At 37.8% G+C, this 22,391-nt stretch overlaps 1 protein-coding gene across 4 annotated transcripts in view; it reads right to left on the reverse strand.

The window, feature by feature from the left end:
• Positions 1-486: 486 nt before the first annotated feature.
• EPHA3 (EPH receptor A3) overlaps positions 487-22,391 on the reverse strand; it is a 573,384-nt gene continuing 551,479 nt past the window's right edge. For 3 of the 4 annotated variants that reach the window (XM_073617000.1, XM_073617002.1, XM_073616999.1), the window contains 2 exons: positions 14,613-14,768; positions 487-6,531 (listed from right to left, as the gene is read on the reverse strand). In XM_073617000.1, coding sequence (XP_073473101.1) covers positions 6,426-6,531; positions 14,613-14,768 — 262 coding nt within the window. In that variant the 3' untranslated portion in view covers positions 487-6,425. Of the gene's footprint in view, positions 6,532-8,742; positions 8,855-14,612; positions 14,769-22,391 lie in introns of those variants that run through there. The other variant, XM_073617001.1, reaches the window with a different exon arrangement.

The following is a 22,391-nucleotide window of genomic DNA, read 5'->3' on the forward strand; positions in this document are numbered from 1 at the left end:
TGACTTGCCACCAGAACAGGAATAGAGTGGACATCTTCCAATGAGGATGCTTGCTCTGGTCCCAAGTGTTTAAGAGGGAATTGTGTCCATGTGGAAAAATCTTTTTTTAGGTCCATAAATGGCAGAAAAAACCCCCAAAAAACAACCTTTCCATGGTCTATCAAAAACAAGTTGCATTTGGCATATTTTAATCCATTTCTGGTGATTGCAACTGCCATATTTGTATCCTAACAGGTTACTTTGTCAGATATTAATTTTTTTTTTTTTTTACCTATGTTTATTCCAGAATTGATGGGATCTTAGTTTTTGAGATTTTTTAAATTCAATATGACACATTTTGAGTTCTGATTTAGCTGGATCCGACCCAGGCATCACTATGCGCTTCACAGCCATCACAAGGCTTTAAAAGAAAAAAATGGATCAAAGTCAAATCATCAATAAATATTTAAAACTGAAACAAAGAAATAAATATGCAGAGATCCAAGGTGTATTATAATTCAGTATCTTTATAGAAAAAAAACTATAAAAGATGGGGGCTCTTTAGGAATTTATCATTCCCTGGTATTTCTAAAGAATTTTGAAAAATGCACAATAACAGCTGGTACAAAAGCAAGCTATGATTTACTTATACAACTGAGGCAGCTTGATAAATGTCCACAGTAACATCACATATATTGCTTAATACATATGTAAACTCATTGGCTGGACAGTCATAATAATATTGTTATTATTAATATTTGAAAATCGTCTTAATAAACCTTTTTTCTTTTGTAATTAGAAAAATATGCAACAAATTTAAACAATAACTTGTCTCAGGTGTTTAAAATTAACTTGTGCCCAGACTATGCACACTAAAGTATTTACAGCAGCGAAAGCACTTTAAAACAAGCCTACATTTATCTCTTTATATTTTACCACTTAAGGACTGAGCCTCTTTTTTACACTTGTTTACAAGTTAAAATTATTTTTTTTGCTAGAAAATTACTTAGAACCCCCAAACATTTTATATATTTTTTTCTAACACCCTAGAAAATAAAATGGCGGTCGTTTCAATACTTTCTGTCACACCATATTTGCGCAACGGTCTTACAAGCGCACTTTTTTTGGAAAAAATACACTTTTTTAAAATAAGAAATAAGACAGCAGTAAAGTTAGCCTAATTTTTTTTATATTGTAAAAGATATGGTTATGCTGAGTAAATTGATACCCAACATGTCACGCTTCAAAATTGCGCCCGCTCGTGGAATGGCGACAAACTTTTACCCTTAAAAATCTCCATAGGCAATGTATTAAAATTTCTACAGGTTGCCAGTTTTGAGTCACAGAGGAGGTCTAGGGCGAGAATTATTGCCCTCGCTCTAACGATTGTGGCGATACCGCACATGTATGCTTTGACCACCGTTTTCACATGCGAACGCTACTTACGTATGCGTTCACTTCTGCGCACAAGCTCGTCAGGACGGGGTGCTTTAAAAAAAATTTTTTTTCTTATTTATGTTACTTTTAATATTTTATTTTGACACAGTTAAAAAAAAATAAAATTGGGTCACTTTTATTCCTATTACAAGTAATATAAACATCTCTTGTAATAGAAAAAAAGCATGGCAGGACCACTTACATATGAGATCTGGGGTCAAAAAGACCTCAGATCTCATATTTACAGAAAAATGCAATAAAAAAAAAAATAATTGAAAAAAAAAGTTTCTCCTTTAAGAGCTATGGGCGAAAGTGACATTTGACATCGCTTCCACACTCCCATGTCATGGAGCTGAGCAGGGGCCATCTTCCCCTCAGTCAGCAGGCAGGCATCCACGGGAGAGGACGCAATCGTCTCCGCCACTACCAGGGGGTCCGGTAAGCGGTGGAGATGACCAGAGTGTGACGGGAGGGGGGTGGTCACCTCTCCCACCACCGATAAAAGTGATCTTGTGGCGAATCCACAGCAGACACCACTTTTATCTTAAAGAGAAACTCACGCCATAACCCCGGTATTTAGCATCAAAGTACCGACATACGGGTACGGCGATTTATGTGACGTGGTTAAGCATTGTGGAGAAATTATTTTTTAAAGTTTCAAAGTTCCCATCCTGTCCTGCTCTGATTTAGGAGGGAACTGTTCATGGACCCCCTGCTGAACAAACCATACATCGTTCGTATGAAAGGGGTCTTAGAGCCAGAATGAAACCAAATCTGAATTCTTTGTTGTGACCTTTGAAGAGCTTTGAGAAAGAATTATTTAACATTAATAGCAGTTAGAGAAGCCAGGGATGGCTTGGTTTAAAACTCTTGTGCTTCTTGTTACAAATGCATAAATGGTTTAATGTCCATAGTTCGGGCACAGGTTCACTCTACCTGTATTGTTTTACAAACATATATTACCTTGTATCATTCTATTAACTGCTTTAAAGTGGAATTCTGATTGCATTGAAAATGTCATAGAATAATGTCATAGAGAGATGGGAAGGCAGTTGTCAAGGTGTTCATTTTTTATGAAGGTGATTAGGTTTTCAGAAAATTCATAATTTGGCCACAGACTATACTGGAAGCATTATAATGAAATTAAACTATGTAGTAAAACTAAAATGCGGTAACAAACATGTTTAAAAAAAAAACACAAAATAAATATACATTTACAAATGATCAATAACTGCTGAAAAATATCACATTTCCTGCAAAGTGTTTATCACCATTTTAAAAAATATGTACTAAATCTTTTTTTTTCTGATATTTGGAAAGAGTGAGGAAGGGTTAGAATCTTTGCCAGGTCTCCTCACTTTCTCCTGTGTCACCAGGACAGGAAGGGAAAATGACTTCTCCAGTGGGGACAATAGTCATCAGTATGCGCACTACCATTAGAGAAAGTGGGAAGGGATTGAACCTCTGTCAGGTTTCTGTTCCTGTGTGTGTCCCCATTAAGTAGATTTGCTTACTTTGTGTTTAATCACTGGGGGAGATTTACTAAAACTGGAGCACTCAGAATGTGGTGCAGCTGTGCATGGTAGCCAATCAGCTTCTAACGTCAGCTTGTTCAGTTAAGCTTTGACAATAAAACCTGGAAGCTGATTTGTTTCTATGCAGAGCTGCACCAGATTTTGCACACTCCAGTTTTAGTAAATCAAAACCACTGAGACAAGGAGTTCTGAGAATTCTGTTCATGGGTTTGAAGACAATAGTAAAAATCTGACACAGGTTCTAGAGATTCCACACTTTATCTAAAACTAAAAATACATTTTGGATTGTGGTTCACTTTAAACACACAATGTGAGAAACTGTGAAAGCAAGTTTAAAGTCAACCTGTCATTTATAAAAGAATAGGTTAATTTTAAAGGATATGTATGTTTACTTTATATATATATACACTGTTAGGTCTAAAGCACATTTTAAACCTTACTTTAGGAGTTTATAATATAAAAAATACACTATGACATTCCTTACTAGAAGAACCATTTGCAGTGTCTATAATTCCTGCCCTATGTGTTGTATCTTAGAAGTAGGTAACAATATTCTGAATTATTCTGAGCAAATTTTATTTCCTCTAAAATGTATCTTTTTAAAATGTATTTTTAGAATTTAAAAACATCGAGAGCCTCTTCTTCTCTCTTTTGATTATGTGTACGCTTATGCCGCGTACACACGGTCGGAATTTCCGACAACAAATGTTGATGGGAACTTGTTGTCGGAAATTCCGACCGCGTGTAGGCTTCATTGGACATTTGTTGTCAGAATTTCCGACAACAAAAATTTGAGAGCTGGATCTCAAATTTTCCGACAACAAAATCCGTTGTCGGAAATTCTGAGTGTGTGTAGACAATTCCGACACACAAAATTCCAAGCATGCTCGGAATCAAGCAGAAGAGCAGCACTGGCTATTGAATTTTTCTCGGCTCGTCATATGTGTTGTACGTCACCGTGTTCTTGACGTTCGGAATTTCCGACAACATTTGTGCGACCGTGTGTATGTAAGACAAGTTTGAGCCAACATCCGTCTAAAAAAAATCCAGGATTTTGTTGTCGGAATGTCCGAGCGTGCGTAAGAGCGGCATAAGAGCCCATTCACACCAGATGCTGTGGGGCTGCACTGGCAGCACCAATGCATATTCAAGGCTAAATGCCTTGTTTTCAATCATTTTGCCAGCCTTGTATTGATTCAGTACTTTTTCACTGCAGCAAGTTGTGACATGAACCACTGCATCGCAAAGCCACTGCAGTGCATAGAACTGTATTAAAATGTCAATCATGACAGTTCTATAAAAAAAGGAAACAGTGTGAGGAACTGGGTTTGGTCAATCAGAACTGCATAACACAGTGAACATAGCTGCTGTGCAATCAGTGCGGCTCACTAGTGTGAATGGGCGGCTCTTAAAGTAAAATTCTGTAACTGCATTTCTACCATTTTCAGCTGGTCAGAATTTGTTTTTTAGCTTTAAAGATGTTTCTGGGGTTGTGGACTTGTCCTGTGTACCTGGATTTTGCAGTTGTACGTATCAGAGACATCTAGGAAAGTGCAATGCCCAGCTTACATTCTTAAAGTTCTTCTTTAGCAGAACCTATACCAATAAACATAATAAGTGAAACTCTGACATACATTTTTTATGTTTTGTGTAGAGGAGTGTATTATAAAATATGATACCTAACCTGAGCTTACCCCAACTAATTTTCTCCTCAAATGCATACTTTTCTCAAAATCACAGGTGTGGCCCCCTGTTTTGTTTTCATCCTGAAACTGAAAATCTTCCATACCCAAGCTGCATCTGCACATCAGCTCTCATTAGACTTCTATGAGAACCTGTCCTGGAACTGAGGTCATCAACATCAATGAGATGTGCTGGAAACAAGTGGTGGAGACCACAGCTACTGTCTTGAGAGGGGAAGCGAGGGGTAGTTTGGGTTATGAAAGAGGGAAAAAGGGGGGAAATGGGAAATGGGCACTTTGTTTTATAATGCACTAGTCCTTAAAAGGAAATATGTCCTGAAAAAAAAAAATAGAGGCTGCGATTGCTGACCTCTTATCCTGAAAATGCCAACTGCCTTGCTGTCATGTTGACCCTGTTTCTGCTTTGCTGATCCAGAAAAAAGTAGGGAAGGCCTTCTGACTTTAACTTACCCACAAGCTTGTACCAGAACCAAAGGCAGAGGGTTAACAGAGCAGCCAGGTACCAGAAGCTAAGCAAAGTCAGCCATTGCACTTCTGTGTTGTAATTCAAGCATTTACTGCAAAAGTGCCTTTTATTGAAATATATTCTTTTGATTTTAATAGGTAATAGTAATATAATAATTTTAGAGTAGATTTACAAAGATATATTGGGTGAAGCATCTGTTTTATTTCTATTTATTACCTTTAGCAATTTTGGGTAATTTATCATTTGCATTTTTTGATGTTTTGACGCACTGAAAGTTGTAAGAAGAGGATTAGATATTATAAGGCGTTTATAACACTACAACCTTCATCAGTTTATTCCAATTAAGTTAAGTTCTCATAAAATATTAACTCAGTCTAGAGAATCTACTTGAAGCATCTACGTAACCAACTTAGACCAAAAAAGAAAGAACTTGCCTTACAGAAATAAGTAAGTTCTCCAGGTCTAAAGCTCAGAATTCCGTATTGACCCCAAACTTTTTATCTGGGTGAATCACACCATTTTCTAGCTCATTCTAGAGCCCTACAGTATCATGCTACTTAAACCACATATTCTCTGTCATTTAGGATGGAATCTGCCTACAATGTAATTCCTGTTGTTTGTGAAGTTGGGTAGGATCTGAATCTCCCTGAGTGTAATTTAATTCTCTCTATATTCCCACTAGGGAGAACTCCCACAATCCCCAGTGCCCCTGTAATGAGCAAAGCTTAGGTTCTAAACTTGGGCTGGATTATCCATAACAACATACAGAAAATTCAGCATAAGACACTGTCATAGCTCTGTTAATGATGAAAATCCCTCCAAGAGAGTCCCAGAACCCTGCAACAACTAACCATGCTTAACTCTACCCCAAATGTAAAAATCCATTTTAAGTGGATCTCCTAATTCATTTTATATTAATTATTCTATTCTCTTGATGACAGGTTAACTTTAGGGTTGCTAAAACTCATTGCAAACCAAACTCCATAAAACTACTTTTATCTTTATAGTGTATTGCAAATCTTGTCTTGACTTTAGCTCCTGGTCGACCCTGTGATCTTCTTCTTGTTTCATTGATGTCTGCTATTTTGACAGCCTAATAGTGGTACATTTTTCTTTATTGACCGGAAATGCAGCCTTCCTGACAGAGAAATAGAAGAGTTTTCACTCCGATTTTAAGGCATGTTTACTCCAAAGTAAGAGCGTGTGAGGTTTACATTAAGTTCAAGCTCCCCACAGCGCGCTCTCAGTTTTTAGATTAAATTGCACCATAAGTTTGAAGTGTAGTTTCCTGTAGTTTATTATGTTTTACACATTAACAGGTCCATTCCTTATATGCAGTTCTTGAGGTTTGACTGCGCCCATCATTTGTTTTCGAGGGCCAATGATTGTGACTCCGACTGTCTTCATATCACTAAATTAGGAAAAAAAAATAAACTTGGTTAATTAATATATTTTCAGCATTTAATCATGTCCACTAATTGTCTTCCATGAACTTGCAAAGAGAGGTCTGCAAAAATCTGAGACTACTACAGCTAGAAATGCTTTAGTTTTGGATACAGTGGGGGAGGTTCAGAGTCTCAGAGTTTTTGCTGTCTATGACCAAATGGGAGATTTTCTCACTTTTTATCCATGTAAAACCATAAGAGGAATTTAAGGGCAAAATAATATTTCTCAATATACATCTTCTGTTGGTGGTACTGCATCTTAAAATTAGCCTTGAATGTGTTTCTGGTTGTCGTTATTCAGTGTCTATCTGTAGCATAGTCCCCTCTAAACCATTATCACCTATCACCTACACCATACATGCAATATATCACAATAGCAATATGCAATATGTCACAATGCTGCCTTGAGGAAAGAACCCTATAAGATCCGAAACATTGGCTGTATTTTCTCATGATATCTCATAATATCTTCTAATGATGTTGCATAATGTAATGATATCTTTCACAATAAAGTATTTAAAAGAAAAACATTCTTGAGGGCTGATGACTTTCTGCAATTTCAAAAGAGTTCTAACTCCTTACCACTCTATCCACAAACTTTAGATACACTTGAAAGTGGACCTAAGGCTAGGTTCACATCTGTCCGGGTGTGGGAATACATGCATATCTCAGGCATTCCTGCACCTGCATGCAGCCGCATGCAAAATGCGCTGCTTTTAACCTCCCTGACGGTATAATTATGTCAGATTTTTGATGCTGAAAGCAGTACATTTTTGTTTTGTATGGAAATTTGGTGCTTTATATTGTAGGCCTGTAATTCTTAGGAATAACTCACTTAAATCTGACCAAACAAGAGTCTAGTAGATATCCCGGGTATGATAAAGTTTGAAACACGAAATCATAAATCATAATATAATAAATAACGATAAATAACCATAACAAATAATAATGTAACATTAATAAAATGTATTCAATAATGTAATCAAATAAAAAACGCTGAAATTTTCTCAGTTGCAGAATTGTAGCTGTCATTACTTTCAGTGTTTGATGACAAATTTCCCTACGAATAATTATCGCTCAATTCTGCAAGTGATTCTAATTTATTATCTCTGTTTTCTAGCTGGTCTAAAACCGATTTTGACGTAAAGGGACACTTTTTGGTTTCTCAAGTTTCCATGCAGAAAGAACAGTATATATAATATAAAACTGCGGGCATTGCACTGGACAAAGCATTAGGGACAAAAGGGGGGTGAACTAATTTGATACAGTAATGTAATCTGTAAGATTACAGTGTACTGTATGTGTTATGTTTTTTTCACTTTTTGAATTCGGCACCGGGCTCCATCCTTGTGCGTCACGGCGTTCACAGGGAACGGAGCCCGGAACTGTGATAGATTGAGCAGAGTACACAGCTCGCACACACAGCGGGGCGACATCGCAGGATCCTGGGGACAAGGTAAGTAACTTTGCCTGGATCCTGCAATGCAATCCCGAATGTGGCTTGGAGTTACCGCTTTTGGTAATGAAAATTCACCCCGAGCCACACTTGGGATTACTGCTAGGGAGGTTAAGATAACATGCAGAGTGCCATTAATTTCTATCGGCACCCCAACTCACTGAAAAATGCAGTGTGGTTTCCATCAGACCACATTTTAAAAAAGGTGCTGGGACCTTTTTCCTGCAGAAAATGCTGCTGTGCCCATGCAAACACAGCATGCAGAACCACTTGATGTGAACCTTAACCCGTAAAAGAAGCTTAGTGCCTTCTCCTTGGTCTGCTCACAAAAATATCAATAAAAAAAAAACAAAAAAAAACTAACAATCACTATGTGAGACAGCTTTGTACCTAAAAGGCCAATCACCAAGCATTAGTGCTATCATATTGGAGGACAGGGAGGGGGAGGTAGGTCAGATGTTCCGCCACACCTGGAAATCCCAGATATTTTTATTTGTTCCTAGTACTAGGAGAGCGAAAATAAGGCAAGTATAAATTGCTGGTAGTATTGTATTGTTTTTATTAAACATTCATATTGCAATAATTATGCAAAATATGTACTTATTGAAAATACACTACAACTTTGCTTTATAAATTCTACTCTCTAGACTTTGAGCAAAATTGAAGGAACTGTTAAATTGGTGAAATTAGGACAGACTCCAACTTAAAAGAATATGTTTATAAACCTAAAGTAAGCTTAAATGAAGAAAATGAATACAAGTAACTGTTGGAGTGGTTCCCTTCGATATGCAGTGTGCAGTGGATCCAGGTTTCTTTCCTCTGTTGTACAGATTCTAAAGGGAGAGCCATATACAAAGTGTAATAAAGCCATTTTGTGTTTAAAGAAAGCATACTAATTACAAGAGACATGTGTAATTCCCACAAAGTACAATACATCAGCACAGCTTTCCTAAACATTAAGCAAGTCCAAGGAACAATACATCTATTCTAACTGATAGAAAATAAAATGTCATCTCAGGAAAGCCTCGCAATCCCTCATCAATGCCGGGCATGTTCAGAGAGATGGATGTTTAATGGGATGCTCATTTAGACAGGAAGAGTTTTACATAGTAATTTACTTAAAAACTCATCAGGTAATTATGCTCATTAGTAGTCCAACAGAATGTAATTTTTTCATTAGCTCTGGAGATCTCTGTGGTACAGTTCAATGCTTTCATGATGGAATTTACTAAGCTGCTGATAGAACTATTTTCTGTAACACATTCCTTGGGGGTCATTTGTGCACAGAAAACTCTAAGTGACCTGTGTGGGTTTTCTTTTTTTTCCTGCATGTATTGTGTGAACACTACTCCACACTTCGTATGTAGTGCTTGAACAAGGGCCTTAGGGCAATACATACTATTCCAGTCAATAATGCTTCACCTCTACAGACAATCAGCCTCATGTATGAAAAGTGTCAGGTGACTCAGACTTTCACTGCACAGGGTTGCTGCAGACAGAGACACATTTTATCAATGTAAGAACTGCTATACACCCTCACTGCATCTGACCAAATGAGATTTCCCCATTATTCCATAAAAAAATAAAGTATAATATTTTTTTTTTCATCCTTTGCCCCATCTCGGTGCTATTGATCTCCTGCAGCCTCATTTCAGACCCTTTCAGGGGATTTACTAAAACTGGTCCACACCCAATCTGGTGCAGCTGTGCACAGTAACTAGCTGCTATATTCACCTTGTTCACATTGGGCCAATTTGACATGTCAAATCATATGCCAAATCGGCGGTTATTGCCGGCAATGGCACTGTCCAAACTTTGCGGCGCCGCACCGATTCCCAAATGTAGTTCCTGTACTACTTTTGGTGACTTTGGGGGCGATTTGAAAAAACATCTGTGCATGAGTTCGCACAGATGTCTGTCAAATCACCCTCAAAGTTGGACTGCATTGCCGGTTTGAAAACGTGTGACTTCAGCTGAACCCACAGCAGTGTGAACCTAGGTTAAACCCTAGAAGCTGATTGCTTACTATGCACAGCTGCACCAGATTCTACTTGCACCAGTTTTAGTAAATCTCCCCCATTGGGTCTGATTTCCTAAAGACATTGAGAATGTTCACTCGAGAGCGAAGATTAACTTCAATTTTTCTAACCGTGTGCCAATGAAATATATTAACAGGCCTTTTCTATTCACATGGCTTGAAAAATGAAGTGAAGTGTCACTTTTTTTCATTATTAGAAGGTAACAGAGCATTACCACCCTTTATCAGGTGCCACCCTTTATCGCAGAGTATTAGACATTATTTTATTAAAAAGTGCAGGTTTAGAAATGTTAAAAATGGCTTTTGATAATAAATTAACATGTTAAAGCTTATGTGAGATTTTTGGGTTTACATATACTTTGGGGTTGATTTACTAACACTGAAGAGTGCAAAATCTGGTGCAGCTCGCCATAGAAACCAATCAGCTTCCATTTTTTTTTTTTTGTCAAAACTTAATTGCTCAATCTGAAGTTAGAAGCTGATTGGCTACCATGCACAGCTGCACCAGATTCTGCACTCTCCAGTTTTAGTAAATCAACCCCTTCATCTCTTGGACTTTAAAATGTAATCAGCCATCTAATAGGTCTACAACGTAGAATCTTCATCAGCAGCACAAGATCAGACAAAAGAGGCATCCATCAACATGCTGTGTTACCGGTATGCTAGTTTGTCCTCTTGACAAAAGATTTCCCAACGCCTGCCAGAATATATAGTGGAACCATGGGCAATATGCCATTCCCACTCAACTCTGAATACACAATACATTCTGTAAGATTTAAACATTACTTTGACCAGATTTAAACCTTCAAAGTCTCAGAAAAGAGCTTGACTCTACTGCAATACTGAGTAAACATTTCCAGCTCCAGCTATTCTATGGCGCACGCTTTCAAACCACACGTTCAGAACCGCTGACATTTATTCCAATATTTCTGAGTATTATAGTTTAAACTTGTCACTTGATCCTTACTCTAATTATCCTTTCTTTGCATCTGACATTGAAGTAAGTATTTTGCTTCATATTTCTGCTAACACTCCCTCTGTCAGCTTTCAGACTTCTAAAAAACCCTTCCCTAAGGCTTCCTGGAAGACTGCTGCATAATCCTGGACAGAGATTTTGCTCATTATATATTGATAATATCCCTTTGTAACCCTGATTACTCATCACGCACAGCACATTCACATAGTTTAAGTGAATGGAAAGCTAGTTACGAGAATGGAGCATGATGGGTAATTTTCAGGGTTTTCTGAAGTGTCCACAATGTTTATTAAGCAATGCCTGGGGTAATTGTATTCCAAAGGGCCATTAAACTAAAATATCTATCTATCTATCTATCTATCTATCTATCTATCTATCTATCTATCTATCTATCTATCTATCTATCTATCTATCTATCTGTTTTTTTTTAATTATTATTATTACATTTCTATATATAAAAATATAGCTAGAGTTTTCTTTTATAAATTAAAATATTTGAGCTCAAGTTTGATCCTGGCAAAAGCATTTATTTCCACACATCTGGCATACTGCTTAGTATTCCATTTGAAGAACACTTTAGGCAGACTTTGATAAGCTCCCTTTAGCCTAAAATGGCTGATAGCATGCAGTAGGCCTAATTCCACATCTTTACAGCAAATGTAAATACAGAGCCTAGTATCTCTCTTATTGTACAGATAGTAGAGCTTTTCCATATATATTTGTAAATGGCATTGCTTTAAAGAAAACCTGTCAAAAACATGAAGCCTGCGATTGCTGAGTTCTTCCCTGAAAAATTGTAGTTGTTTGGCTGTCATATTGGCCACCTGGATTCAAATGTTTGCGTTCCTTATCCGGAACACGTATGCAGAGGACCTGACTTCTGAAATTACTGAAGCAAGTGAATGGGCATGAAAGCCAGGCAATTAAATTGCATATATAGACAAAACTGTTAAGGATGAATAAGAACCCCTGTTAACCTCCCTGGCGGTATGATTATTTCGGATTTTAGGTGCTGAAAGCAGTACAATTATTTTGCATGGAAATTTGGCTTTCTATATTGTAGGTCTGTAATTATTAACAATAACACACTTAAATCTGTCCAAACAAGAGTCTAGTAGACATCCCGGGTATGATAAAGTTTGAAACACAAAAACAGAAATTATAATATAATAAATAAAAAAAAATAATTAAAAAAAAAATAATAATAATAATAAAATAAATTTCCCCACGATTCACTATCGCTCAATTCTGCAAGTGTTCTAATTTACTATCGCTGTTTTCTAGCTGGTCTAAAGCCACTTTTGATGTAAAGGGACACTTTTTGGTTGCTATGGACAATCTCCAGTTTCCAGGCAGAAAGAACAGTATATATAACATAAAACTGCATGCAGGGCATAGGACAAAGCACTGGGGACAAAAGGGATGTGAAATAATTACATACAGTACTGTAATCTGTAAGATTACAGTACTGTATGTGTTATGGTTTTTACAATTTTTTGAATTTGCCGCCAGGCTCCGCCCCCATGTGTCGCGCCGCTCGCAGGGAACGGAGCCTGGCACGGAGAGGCTTCGGAGGAGGACGGAGCCCGCAGACACTGCGGGGGACATCGCAGGATCCCAGGGACAAGGTAAGTAAAGCCACACCAGGATCCTGCGATGTAATCCCGAGTGTGGCTCGGGGTTACCGCTAATGGTCCTGAATTTTAACCCCGAGCCACACTCGGGAAAACCGCCAGGGAGGCTACAGTGATACTAAAGTCTTGTGGTTTTATTTTGTTAAAAATAACAAACATGTTATACTTACCTGCTCTGTGCAGTGGTTTTGCATAGAGCAGCACAGATCCTCCTCCTTTTGGGTCCCTTTTCGGTGCTTCTGGCCCATCCCTCCTGTTGAGTGCCCCCACAGCAAGCAGCTTGCTATGGTGGCACCTGAGCCAAGCCACAGCTTCCTGTGTCCATTCAGACATGGAGTTGCGGCCCGGCCCCACCCCTATTCTCTCCTCATTGGCTGACTGACTTTAATTGATAGCAGCGGGAGCCAATGGTGCCACATTGCTGTCTCAGACAATGAGGAGGGGAGTCCTAGGCAGCCGAGACAGTCCTGCAACATCTCTGGATCTAGCTGGACCTCAGGTAAGCATTAGGGAGGCTGCTGCACACAGAAGGCTTTTTATCTTAATGCATAGATGCATTAAGATAAAAAACCTTCTGCCTTTACAAGCACTTTAATGTTTTTATTATTGTCTATTCCCCCCATTAAGTAGATTCACCCTCTCTAATTGTCCTGGGGATCAATAGCACTGAGACAGAAGTGATAAGACACCAAAAATGTTATATTTGTCACCAGATGGAAGGATGACCTTTCCATTGGGAGCATCTATTTCAATGACAACTCATTTTGTAGATATTTTCTCTTACTTTTTGTTTTGGGGACAGGTCATGAAATTAAATCTCCCTAATGAGACACAGAGATCATAAACTGAAATGGCTTTTAACTCTTCACTATTCTATCCTAAAGTGAAAGAAAACATTTTGACTATGTAGACACTTTAACATTTGTATAAGAAAAAAATGGTAGCCCCAATATTTCCCTTAACGATAGGTTTATTTACAATAAATTATTCATGACAAGAGGGGTTTGCTCCATTTTTTCCTTCTAGCTGCAATGTATGCGATCTTGTAACACTGGGAATCGACCTCTCACCCTACAATGAAGGAGTGGGCTGTCTAACTGACCAATCTCCAGGGCATAGAAGAACTCATGGTTCAACATCATGAAAAGTATTACGGTTATATTGCTACATAGACTGATTGGACTGTTCTCTAGGGTATCCCACAGTTCCAATAATTACACCATGAGATTTAACCATGCCCAGACAGTTGGGATGCACCAAGCCCCATTCTCCATCTTTTTCCACTTTTTGATTACTATTGCCTCCCTGCCGTTTTCCTCTTCCCAGTTATTGAAGATCCAATAGCTACCTGTGCCTTTCCCACTAGTTGCTGAGGGTTACCTTCAACAAGGCTAAAGTGTTGCATGTCCTTAATGAATTCCTTGCATGAAGGTAAAAATTGTTTAGGCATCAATATCCCCTCCACCCCCCTCTTTTACTTACCTGAGCCCTTCATTTGATCCAGCACTGTGCACATCTGCAGCTTTTATCTCTCTTCACTTCCGGGTCTCACTGGCTTTGCTGGGCACCAGGAGCCATTGGCTTCTGCTGCTGTCAATGAAAGCCAGTGATGAGGGAGCAGACTGTGTCAATGGACGCAGCAATGGGGCTTGGGAGTGAGCAAGCACAAGCTCCCCCAGGGAAAGCAGCTTCCTATGGGGGCACTGGACATAGAGGAGGAACCAGGAGCACTAACAAGGGATCCGGAAAGAGGATTCTCGGGGCCTCTCTGTGCAATTCTATAGCACAGAGCAGGTAAGTATGACATGTTTGTTATTAAAAAAAAATAATTACCTTTACAATCACTTTAAGCTGCAATTATACAGTTCTATTGTAAGATGGCTTCCACTATGTATGATTGCAAGCATTGATGATTCAAAACAAAATAAACAATATTGACTTACTCTAAGGAAATTTTTGCAATTGTTTCGCAGGAGCTGTAACAAACACCTGATAAAATGTCCTTGCACTGTCCGGTCTGGATACCATCGAGCCAGTCTCCTGCGGGTCGGTAAGTGGGAAAGTCAACATTGTTTTGATCTAATAGTAGATTTGATGGCCTGAAAAAAGAAAGCATGTTATATTACATTAACAATATTGAAACTGAAAATGAAAACAGTGGTTTTACTAGCAGGAAAAACTTACAATGGCCTAAATAATGGTGCCACAAATTAAAGGGCAACGTCACATTTTCAGTTGCTGTATAGACCATTTTTAAGTTATTATTGAAAAAAAAAAAACACAATTTTTTTATTTTTTCTGCATTTCAAGCTTCTCCTCTTACTACAACACTGGCTGATCAGATATAGTGAAGTTACACTTTAAAGGCCTGTAAACCTGAAATCAGGATCTTAGCACCTTTACATTCTTTATTATAGGATGTGTGCCTATTTTATCTTTTTGGAAATGTTGCCAGGGCTAAACATAGGCATTAGATGTCCTTCGGATGTTTGCAAGTGAACTGCACCAAGGCCTCTCTCATACAGTACTGTATTTCAGGATACAATGGGCTACCAATTATGAAATTCCAACACAGTCAATAGGCTTTTATTTTATATAGGTCCTACCTTATAAAATACAAAGGGGTTGATTTACTAAAGGCATATCCAGTGCCTTGAAAAAGTATTCATACCCCACAAAATTTTCCACATTTTGTCACGTTATAACCAAAAATGTAAATTTATTTTATTGGGATTTTATGTGATAGACCAACACAAAGTGGCACATAATTGTGAAGTAGAAGGAAAATGACAAATGTTTTTAATTTTTTTTTTATAAATAAATATCTGAAAAGTGTGGCATGCATTTGTATTCATCCCCCTTTACTCTGATACGCCTAACTAAAATCTAGGGGAACCAATTGCCTTCAGAAGTCGCCTAGTTAGTAAATAGAGTCCACCTGTGTGTAATTTAATCCCAGTATAAATACAGCTGTTCTGTGAAGCCTTCAGAGCTATGTTAGAGAACCTTAGTGAACAAACAGCATCATGTTAGCAAAGGAACACACCAGACAGGTCAGGGATAACGTTGTGGAGAAATTTAAAGCAGGGTTAGGTTATAAAAAAATATCCCAAGTTTTGAACATCTCACGGAGCACTGTTCATGCCATAATCTGAAAATGGAAAGAGTATGGCACAACTGCAAACCTACCAAGACATGGCCGTCCACCTAAACTGACAGGCCAGGCAAGGAGTGCATTAATAAGAGAAGCAGGAAAGACACGGTAACTCTGGAGAAGCTGCAGAGATCCACAGCTCAGGTAGAAGAATCTGTCCACAGGACAACTATTAGTTATTCACTCCACAAATCTGGCCTTTATGGAAGAGTGGCAAGAAGAAAGCCATTGTTGAAAGAAGGTCATAAAAAGTCCCATTTGCAGTTTGCGAGAAGCCATCATGTAGGGGAAACAGCAAACATGTGGAAGAAGGGGCTCTGGTCAGATGAGACCAAAATTGAACTTTTTGACCTAACAGCAAAACGGTATGTGTGGCGGAAAACTAACACTGCACATCAGCCTGAACACACCATCCCCACCGTGAAACATGGTGGTGGCAGCATCAAGTTGTGGGGATGCTTTTCTTCAGCAGGGACAGGGAAGATGGTCAGAATTGATGAGAAGATGTATGGAGCCAAATATAGGGCATCTTAGAAGAAAACCTGTTATGCCCCGTACACACGGTCAGATTTTCCGATGGAAAATGTGCGATCGGAGCGTGTTGTTGGAAATTCCGACTGTGTGTGGGCTCCATCGGACTTTTTCCATCGGATTTTCTGACACACAAAGTTTGAGAGCAGGCTATAAAATTTTCCGACAACAAAATCCGTTGTCGGAAATTTCCGATCGTGTGTACACAAATCCGACGCACAAAGTGCCATGCATGCTCAGAATAAATAAAGAGATGAAAGCTATTGGCTACTGCCCCGTTTATAGTCCCGACGTACGTATTTTACGTCACCGCGTTCAGAATGATCGGATTTTCCGACAACTTTGTGTGACCGTGTGTATGCAAGACAAGTTTGAGCCAACATCCGTCGGAAAAAATCCTAGGATTTTGTTGTCGGAATGTCCGATTAGTCTGCAAAAGACTTGAGACTGGGGCGGAGGTTCACCTGCCAGGACAACGAAATTAAACACAGAGACAGAGCTACAATAGAATGGTTTGGATCAAAGCATATTCATGTGTTAGAAAGGCAAAATCAAAGTCCAGCCTTAAATCCAATTGAGAATCTGTGGGAAGACTTGAAAATTGCTGTTTACAGATGCTCTCCATTCAATCTGACAGAGATTGAGCTATTGTGCAAAGAAGAATAGGCAAAAATTTCACTCTCTAGATGTGCAAAGCTAGTAGAGACATCCCCAAAAAGACTTGCAGCTGTAATTGCAGCGAAAGGTGGTTCTACAAAGTATTGACTCAGGGGGGCTGAATACAAATGTACGCAACACTTTTCGATATTTATTTGTAAAAAAAATTGAAAAGCATTTATCATTTTCCTTCCACTTCACAATTATGTGCCACTTTGTGTTGGTCTATCACATAAAATCCCAAATAAATACATTTACATGACAAAATGTGGAAAATTTCAAGGGGTATGAATACTTTTTCAAGGCACTGTAGACTGTGCACTTTACAAAGTACAGTTGCACTCTGCAAGTGCAGTTGCTCCAGAGCTTAATAAATAAAATAAACCTTCACTTTGCAAAGAATACTCAATCACATGCAAGGAAAAAAAAAAAACAGCATTATTGCTTGCACATGATTGGACGCGGAATGTCAGCAGAGCTTCTGCTGTTTTTACTAAGCATTGGAGCAACTGCTCTTGCAGAGCGCAACTGCACTTTGCAAAGTGCACTGTCTATTTACCTTTAATAAATCAACCCCAAAGTGTAATTTATCCCATCCATAAATAAATCCATCAATCCAGTCCATCTGCACAGTTAGCTTCAAGAGCGGAGTGGAAGGAGTAAAAGCACTGCATGAAAACTGTTGCCATACATTACTTAAAAAATGCAAGAAGTACTCCCAATTTCAAATTACTTATGACAATTGGGCCATTTCTGATGAAGCCAGGTGTTTTGGCAGCAGGGCTGTTCTTTCCACCTTCTCTGGAGAAACCATCATGCATGCCCCTCTCTCACAATCAACCTTTGCTCCACCTTCCCCCAAACCTTCCTTTTGGTCAGGCCACCCATCATATTTAAGGTCCAACAAACCTGGATGACTGAAGGTCAACATATGCACATAGCTTCAACTGCCTAGATCAAATGGTCTTACTATTCTTTATGACAACCATTTTTCATTAGTCCAATTTTCATATGCCGCTTTCTAATATATGCTCAGTTGAACTGCCTAAGTTTGCTACAGGTTTACTTTAATACCACATACATTTGTATGTATAATTTTAGATGGACTTACCCTTTGCCATTAAGGATCTTACATTTATACCCTATTTACAGCACTTTAAAAGTACCAGGCAGTTCTTGCATCGCTACCCCAATTTCATGAAGACAATACTATTCTTAACGGATTCTATCTATTTATTCTGAAGACAAGGTGTGATGGAATGATGACAATGTTATTATATGGGCTTTTAAACACTGAAAAAAAGTAAAATTGGCAATTCGAGATTGCTTAAGAATCTTACTTCTGTGCACAACAACATTTAAATGAGTCAATGATGGAGATGGATCTAGGTGTTCTGGTAGATTTCAACTGAAATTGAAATTGGGACTTAAAGCGTTTGTCACTCCAACACTTCATATTCCTGATCTGTGCCTGCTGTACCATATATTTGTATGAGAAAGTATCGTGTTATCTTTGTATTGCTTCCTTTATGTGAAATCCCCGGCATTACTGCTAGTCTCCTTGCTTTCCCATTAATGCTGACCACACTAAGCAGGAGAGCACAGCGTGGTCAGTTCTCTAGCTATGTTGGGAACTCAGTGTACTCTCCTCCAATGATCAGACTTGACATGCCATGGCTGCACAGCCATTCACTGGCAAGCTCAGTGTGCTGCTGCTTCTCCTCCCCCAGCTCTTATGCAGCTGAGAACAGAGGGAATGTGATCACTTATAAAAAGGGAAAAAAGAGTATTTATAATGTTTTTTTTATATTTATACAAAAATATTTTGCCTTTCATTTCTATTTTAAACTGAATGGGTTGTTTTACAAGAAGATTATTTACAATCGCTTTAAAGCATATGGGAGCTGAGACAGCCATCTTGGGTGCACTCAGTTGAGCTAAATAAACTACCAGCATATCTTTAAATGTGGGAGGAAACAGGAGTAACTGGAGAAAACCCATATAAACACAGAGAGAAAATGCGAACTCCTAACCCCTAATACCCAATATCAAAAAGTAGATTTTCTCTGTTGCTTTATAATTTTATATGGCACAATAGCAGCAATTCATATAAAACAACTCTTTTATTTATCTTTTAAAAACTACCATAAGCATGCATTAAAATACTAAAATAGACATATGGGGGTCCTAGCAAATATTAGTGAAATTTTAAAAACATCTATAATATACAAACAGTTACAAACATCATATGCATGCATTGGCAAAACCTACTGGACAATCTAATGCATGCAGCTGTTTTTCATACTATATGCTTCTTTCTGGAATGCCTTTTTGCAGGCGGTTAACCATTTCTGAACAGTAGTCATTTGATACAGGTGCCAGGCTAGGTTACTATGGTATCATTATTCTCCACTATATTTATGAAGTTTTAAACCATTTTGTAGACTTCGACTAATATTTACTTGTGTTCCAGTATATCTGTTTTAGTATTTTTTTATGTGTATAGATATTCAGTGATAAATTCAAAGTGATGTTTTATATGTTTTTGTTGCTGTGATCTATTTTATACCTGTTGAATAAGATACTAGTTATAGTAAGGTATTTATAAATTTGTACTCAGGAATAAAATATGAATGCCCAGACCTTTTTTATTTAAGCATATGTATACATTTGCATTAATTCGTAAGACATTGTAAAAAAAAAAAAGTGATCCATGCAAAGTTACTTAATTTGTTTTCTGAAAATTGTCTAAAAAAATCAGAGGTAAAAAAATATTTGACCAAACCTAAAACTTGTTAAAAACAAAATTATATTTGCACAGTTAAACAGTAACTAAATAAAAGTTACCCGAAAGAAGGTAATTGTAATTCTAATAAATGTGTTTTTTAGATTCTAATGATATCTGGAGAATTACACTCATTTTATAAACTCCAAATATTATTATTTATCAGGAAAAGGGCTAACCTCTTTAAAGATTTTTTCTTCCTGAATGCGTTTTATGTGCTGGTAATATAACACCAAATAGCTACTGCTGTTAGCTAAAAAAAAGTGTATCACCTTTGGACTCATATATTTTGTTGGCAATAGGTCTATGATTCCCAAGACATTTCTGAAGTATTTATGAAGTGTTGCAGTAGGAAAGAATGTGAGGTTTTACCACAGTTCTCTATATACAGTAAATATATATATATATATATATATATATATATATATATATTTTTTTTTTTTAACTGGTGTTACTGGTCTTTGATTAGCTTTATCTGAGGCACACATCTTTGAAATAAAAAAAAAGTTGGACTTCTTCACTGAGAAAGAACAGATTCCACAGATTAGGGATTCAAATAGTCAATGTTAAGCCTTCATATCCATGATTCGTATCAAAGAAGCAAGGAAAAAGAAAGGGGTCTTAATTTAAAGGTCCCTAACCTCCAAGTAACCAGCAATGTGAAGTATTGTTTTACTCTTTCCAATGTTCCTCAAAGGAATCAAACTCAAAATTGGTTACTTTCCTCCTTGGAGAGGACATCTGGACAGTTTATCAAAGAAAAGGAATGTGTCTGAAAGTAGGAAGCGCCTGTGATGTTTCCAAATATGCACTAAGGGAATGTGGGCCTTTAAGATCATCTGAAGTCATCAGCATTTTCTTGGACCTAGCTCCCAGTCAGAGGTCTAAGACTGAAATTTATGGTCCGGGTGATGTTCACCATGAGCTCACACTTAACTAAACAAATTAGATGGGTCTCCATCCAGGCAGCTGTAAAGAAACCCTGCCGAGCTCCACCTGATCTTTTACAGCTTTTCATAAATCAGTACCCACTAGGCCACAGACTGCAGTCATTAAAAAGACATCATGAAGATGACATATCTACAGAGGAAGAGAACACAAAACTTCCCCACTCTTCCTTTTTTGCCATTCTGCAGTTTGTGTGTGGTAAATAGAAAAAGTGTGGTTAAAAGAAACAACACACAGAAGTCAAGACATATGTAATAGGAGCCATTTACCTTATGAGCAGGAGGTGAGAGGAAGGCGGAGATACATGTAGAGATGATTTAGAGCCTTTGGAGTGTAACTAGAGTGTCCGATTAAAATATATGTGATCCCTAGCTGAATGACAATTAGTTTATTAAATTACTTGCCATTTTTAAATAAAATACTGTTTTAACTCTTTTGATGCTTTTTTACATCCCAGGGCTGCTGATCTCCTGCACACTCACCATATACATACATGCATTCCAATAACGGCTCTAGGTATTTCTCTGGGATGATTTTCTAGTGGTGATAACAGTGAACCATGACTGTCCTGACCATAATTTGTGTTAAAGCAGCCCCTTGTGGTCTCCATCAGACGCCCATTTGACAGGGCAGCAACACAGGAGCTCAACTGGGCGATGGTACAAAGCATTATCACCCTATAAAAGGAAGGATATGAACAAGATCCTTCATTGTAAGATTACCAGTTTGATTTAATGAAAGCTGCAGATTTAAAATGAAAAATTATTGAAATAGTTGAAGCTGCAAAAAACATGCTAAAGCATTTAGGAGATGATAGTGACATATATTTAAAGTCAATGTTTTGTATACCTTTTATACCTAAATGGACAATGCCATTACTCTTGCAACCCCATCGAACACTACCTGTTTATTTAGGTGGTATAATCTTTTAATCTCTCTGTGTGTCATGCCACAGCTCTCTAGCAATCTCTAGATTGCTGTGAAACTCAAAATGAATTTTTTTTAAAGTAAGGTTGAATTTTATACAGTCTTTCTGCATACAAAAACATCATGCCTCCTTTTTTGATTGGCTGAAACGATTTTTTTTGTTTTTTTTATTAGCTGAGATCAGCCAATAGAAAAAAAAAATAGTTCCATCCAATGGGGAAAGGAGGGATGAAGAAAGCTAAAGTGCATGGAGTTTGACATTGAGCATATATAGCTTCTAGAGGCATGTGACATAGATAGGGTGCAGTATAGAGTGTACAACAGCCTCAGTTACAGGTGCTAATTTATGGTATAGAACAAGCAATAACATGGTATTTTAAATAAAGGTATGGGTCTAAAAAAACTAAAAATGGTTCAGCGCAATGGTTTTATAGTTTCTAAAAGAGCTGCTGCCTCCACTGAGAAAACTACCAGGGTAGCGTCTTATATTAGTGAATTGCAAAGAGTGTGTATGGCGCTGCTCTACAGGGTATGTTATAAACAAAATGTGTAGGTCCCTTTAAGTGATGGGTGTGTTGTGAAATCGCATAGATACTAAAAAGTGCCAGGTGCTCTATAGTTCATAAACGGACAACCGAACTTTCATATGTGTAAGCAAAAAATAAATAAATAATATATATTGGGCGGCACAGTGGTGTAGTGGGTAGCACTCTCGCCTAG

The sequence above is a fragment of the Aquarana catesbeiana genome, linkage group LG02, assembly GCF_042186555.1.
Source record: "Aquarana catesbeiana isolate 2022-GZ linkage group LG02, ASM4218655v1, whole genome shotgun sequence".
NCBI classification, from domain to species: Eukaryota; Metazoa; Chordata; class Amphibia; order Anura; family Ranidae; genus Aquarana; species Aquarana catesbeiana.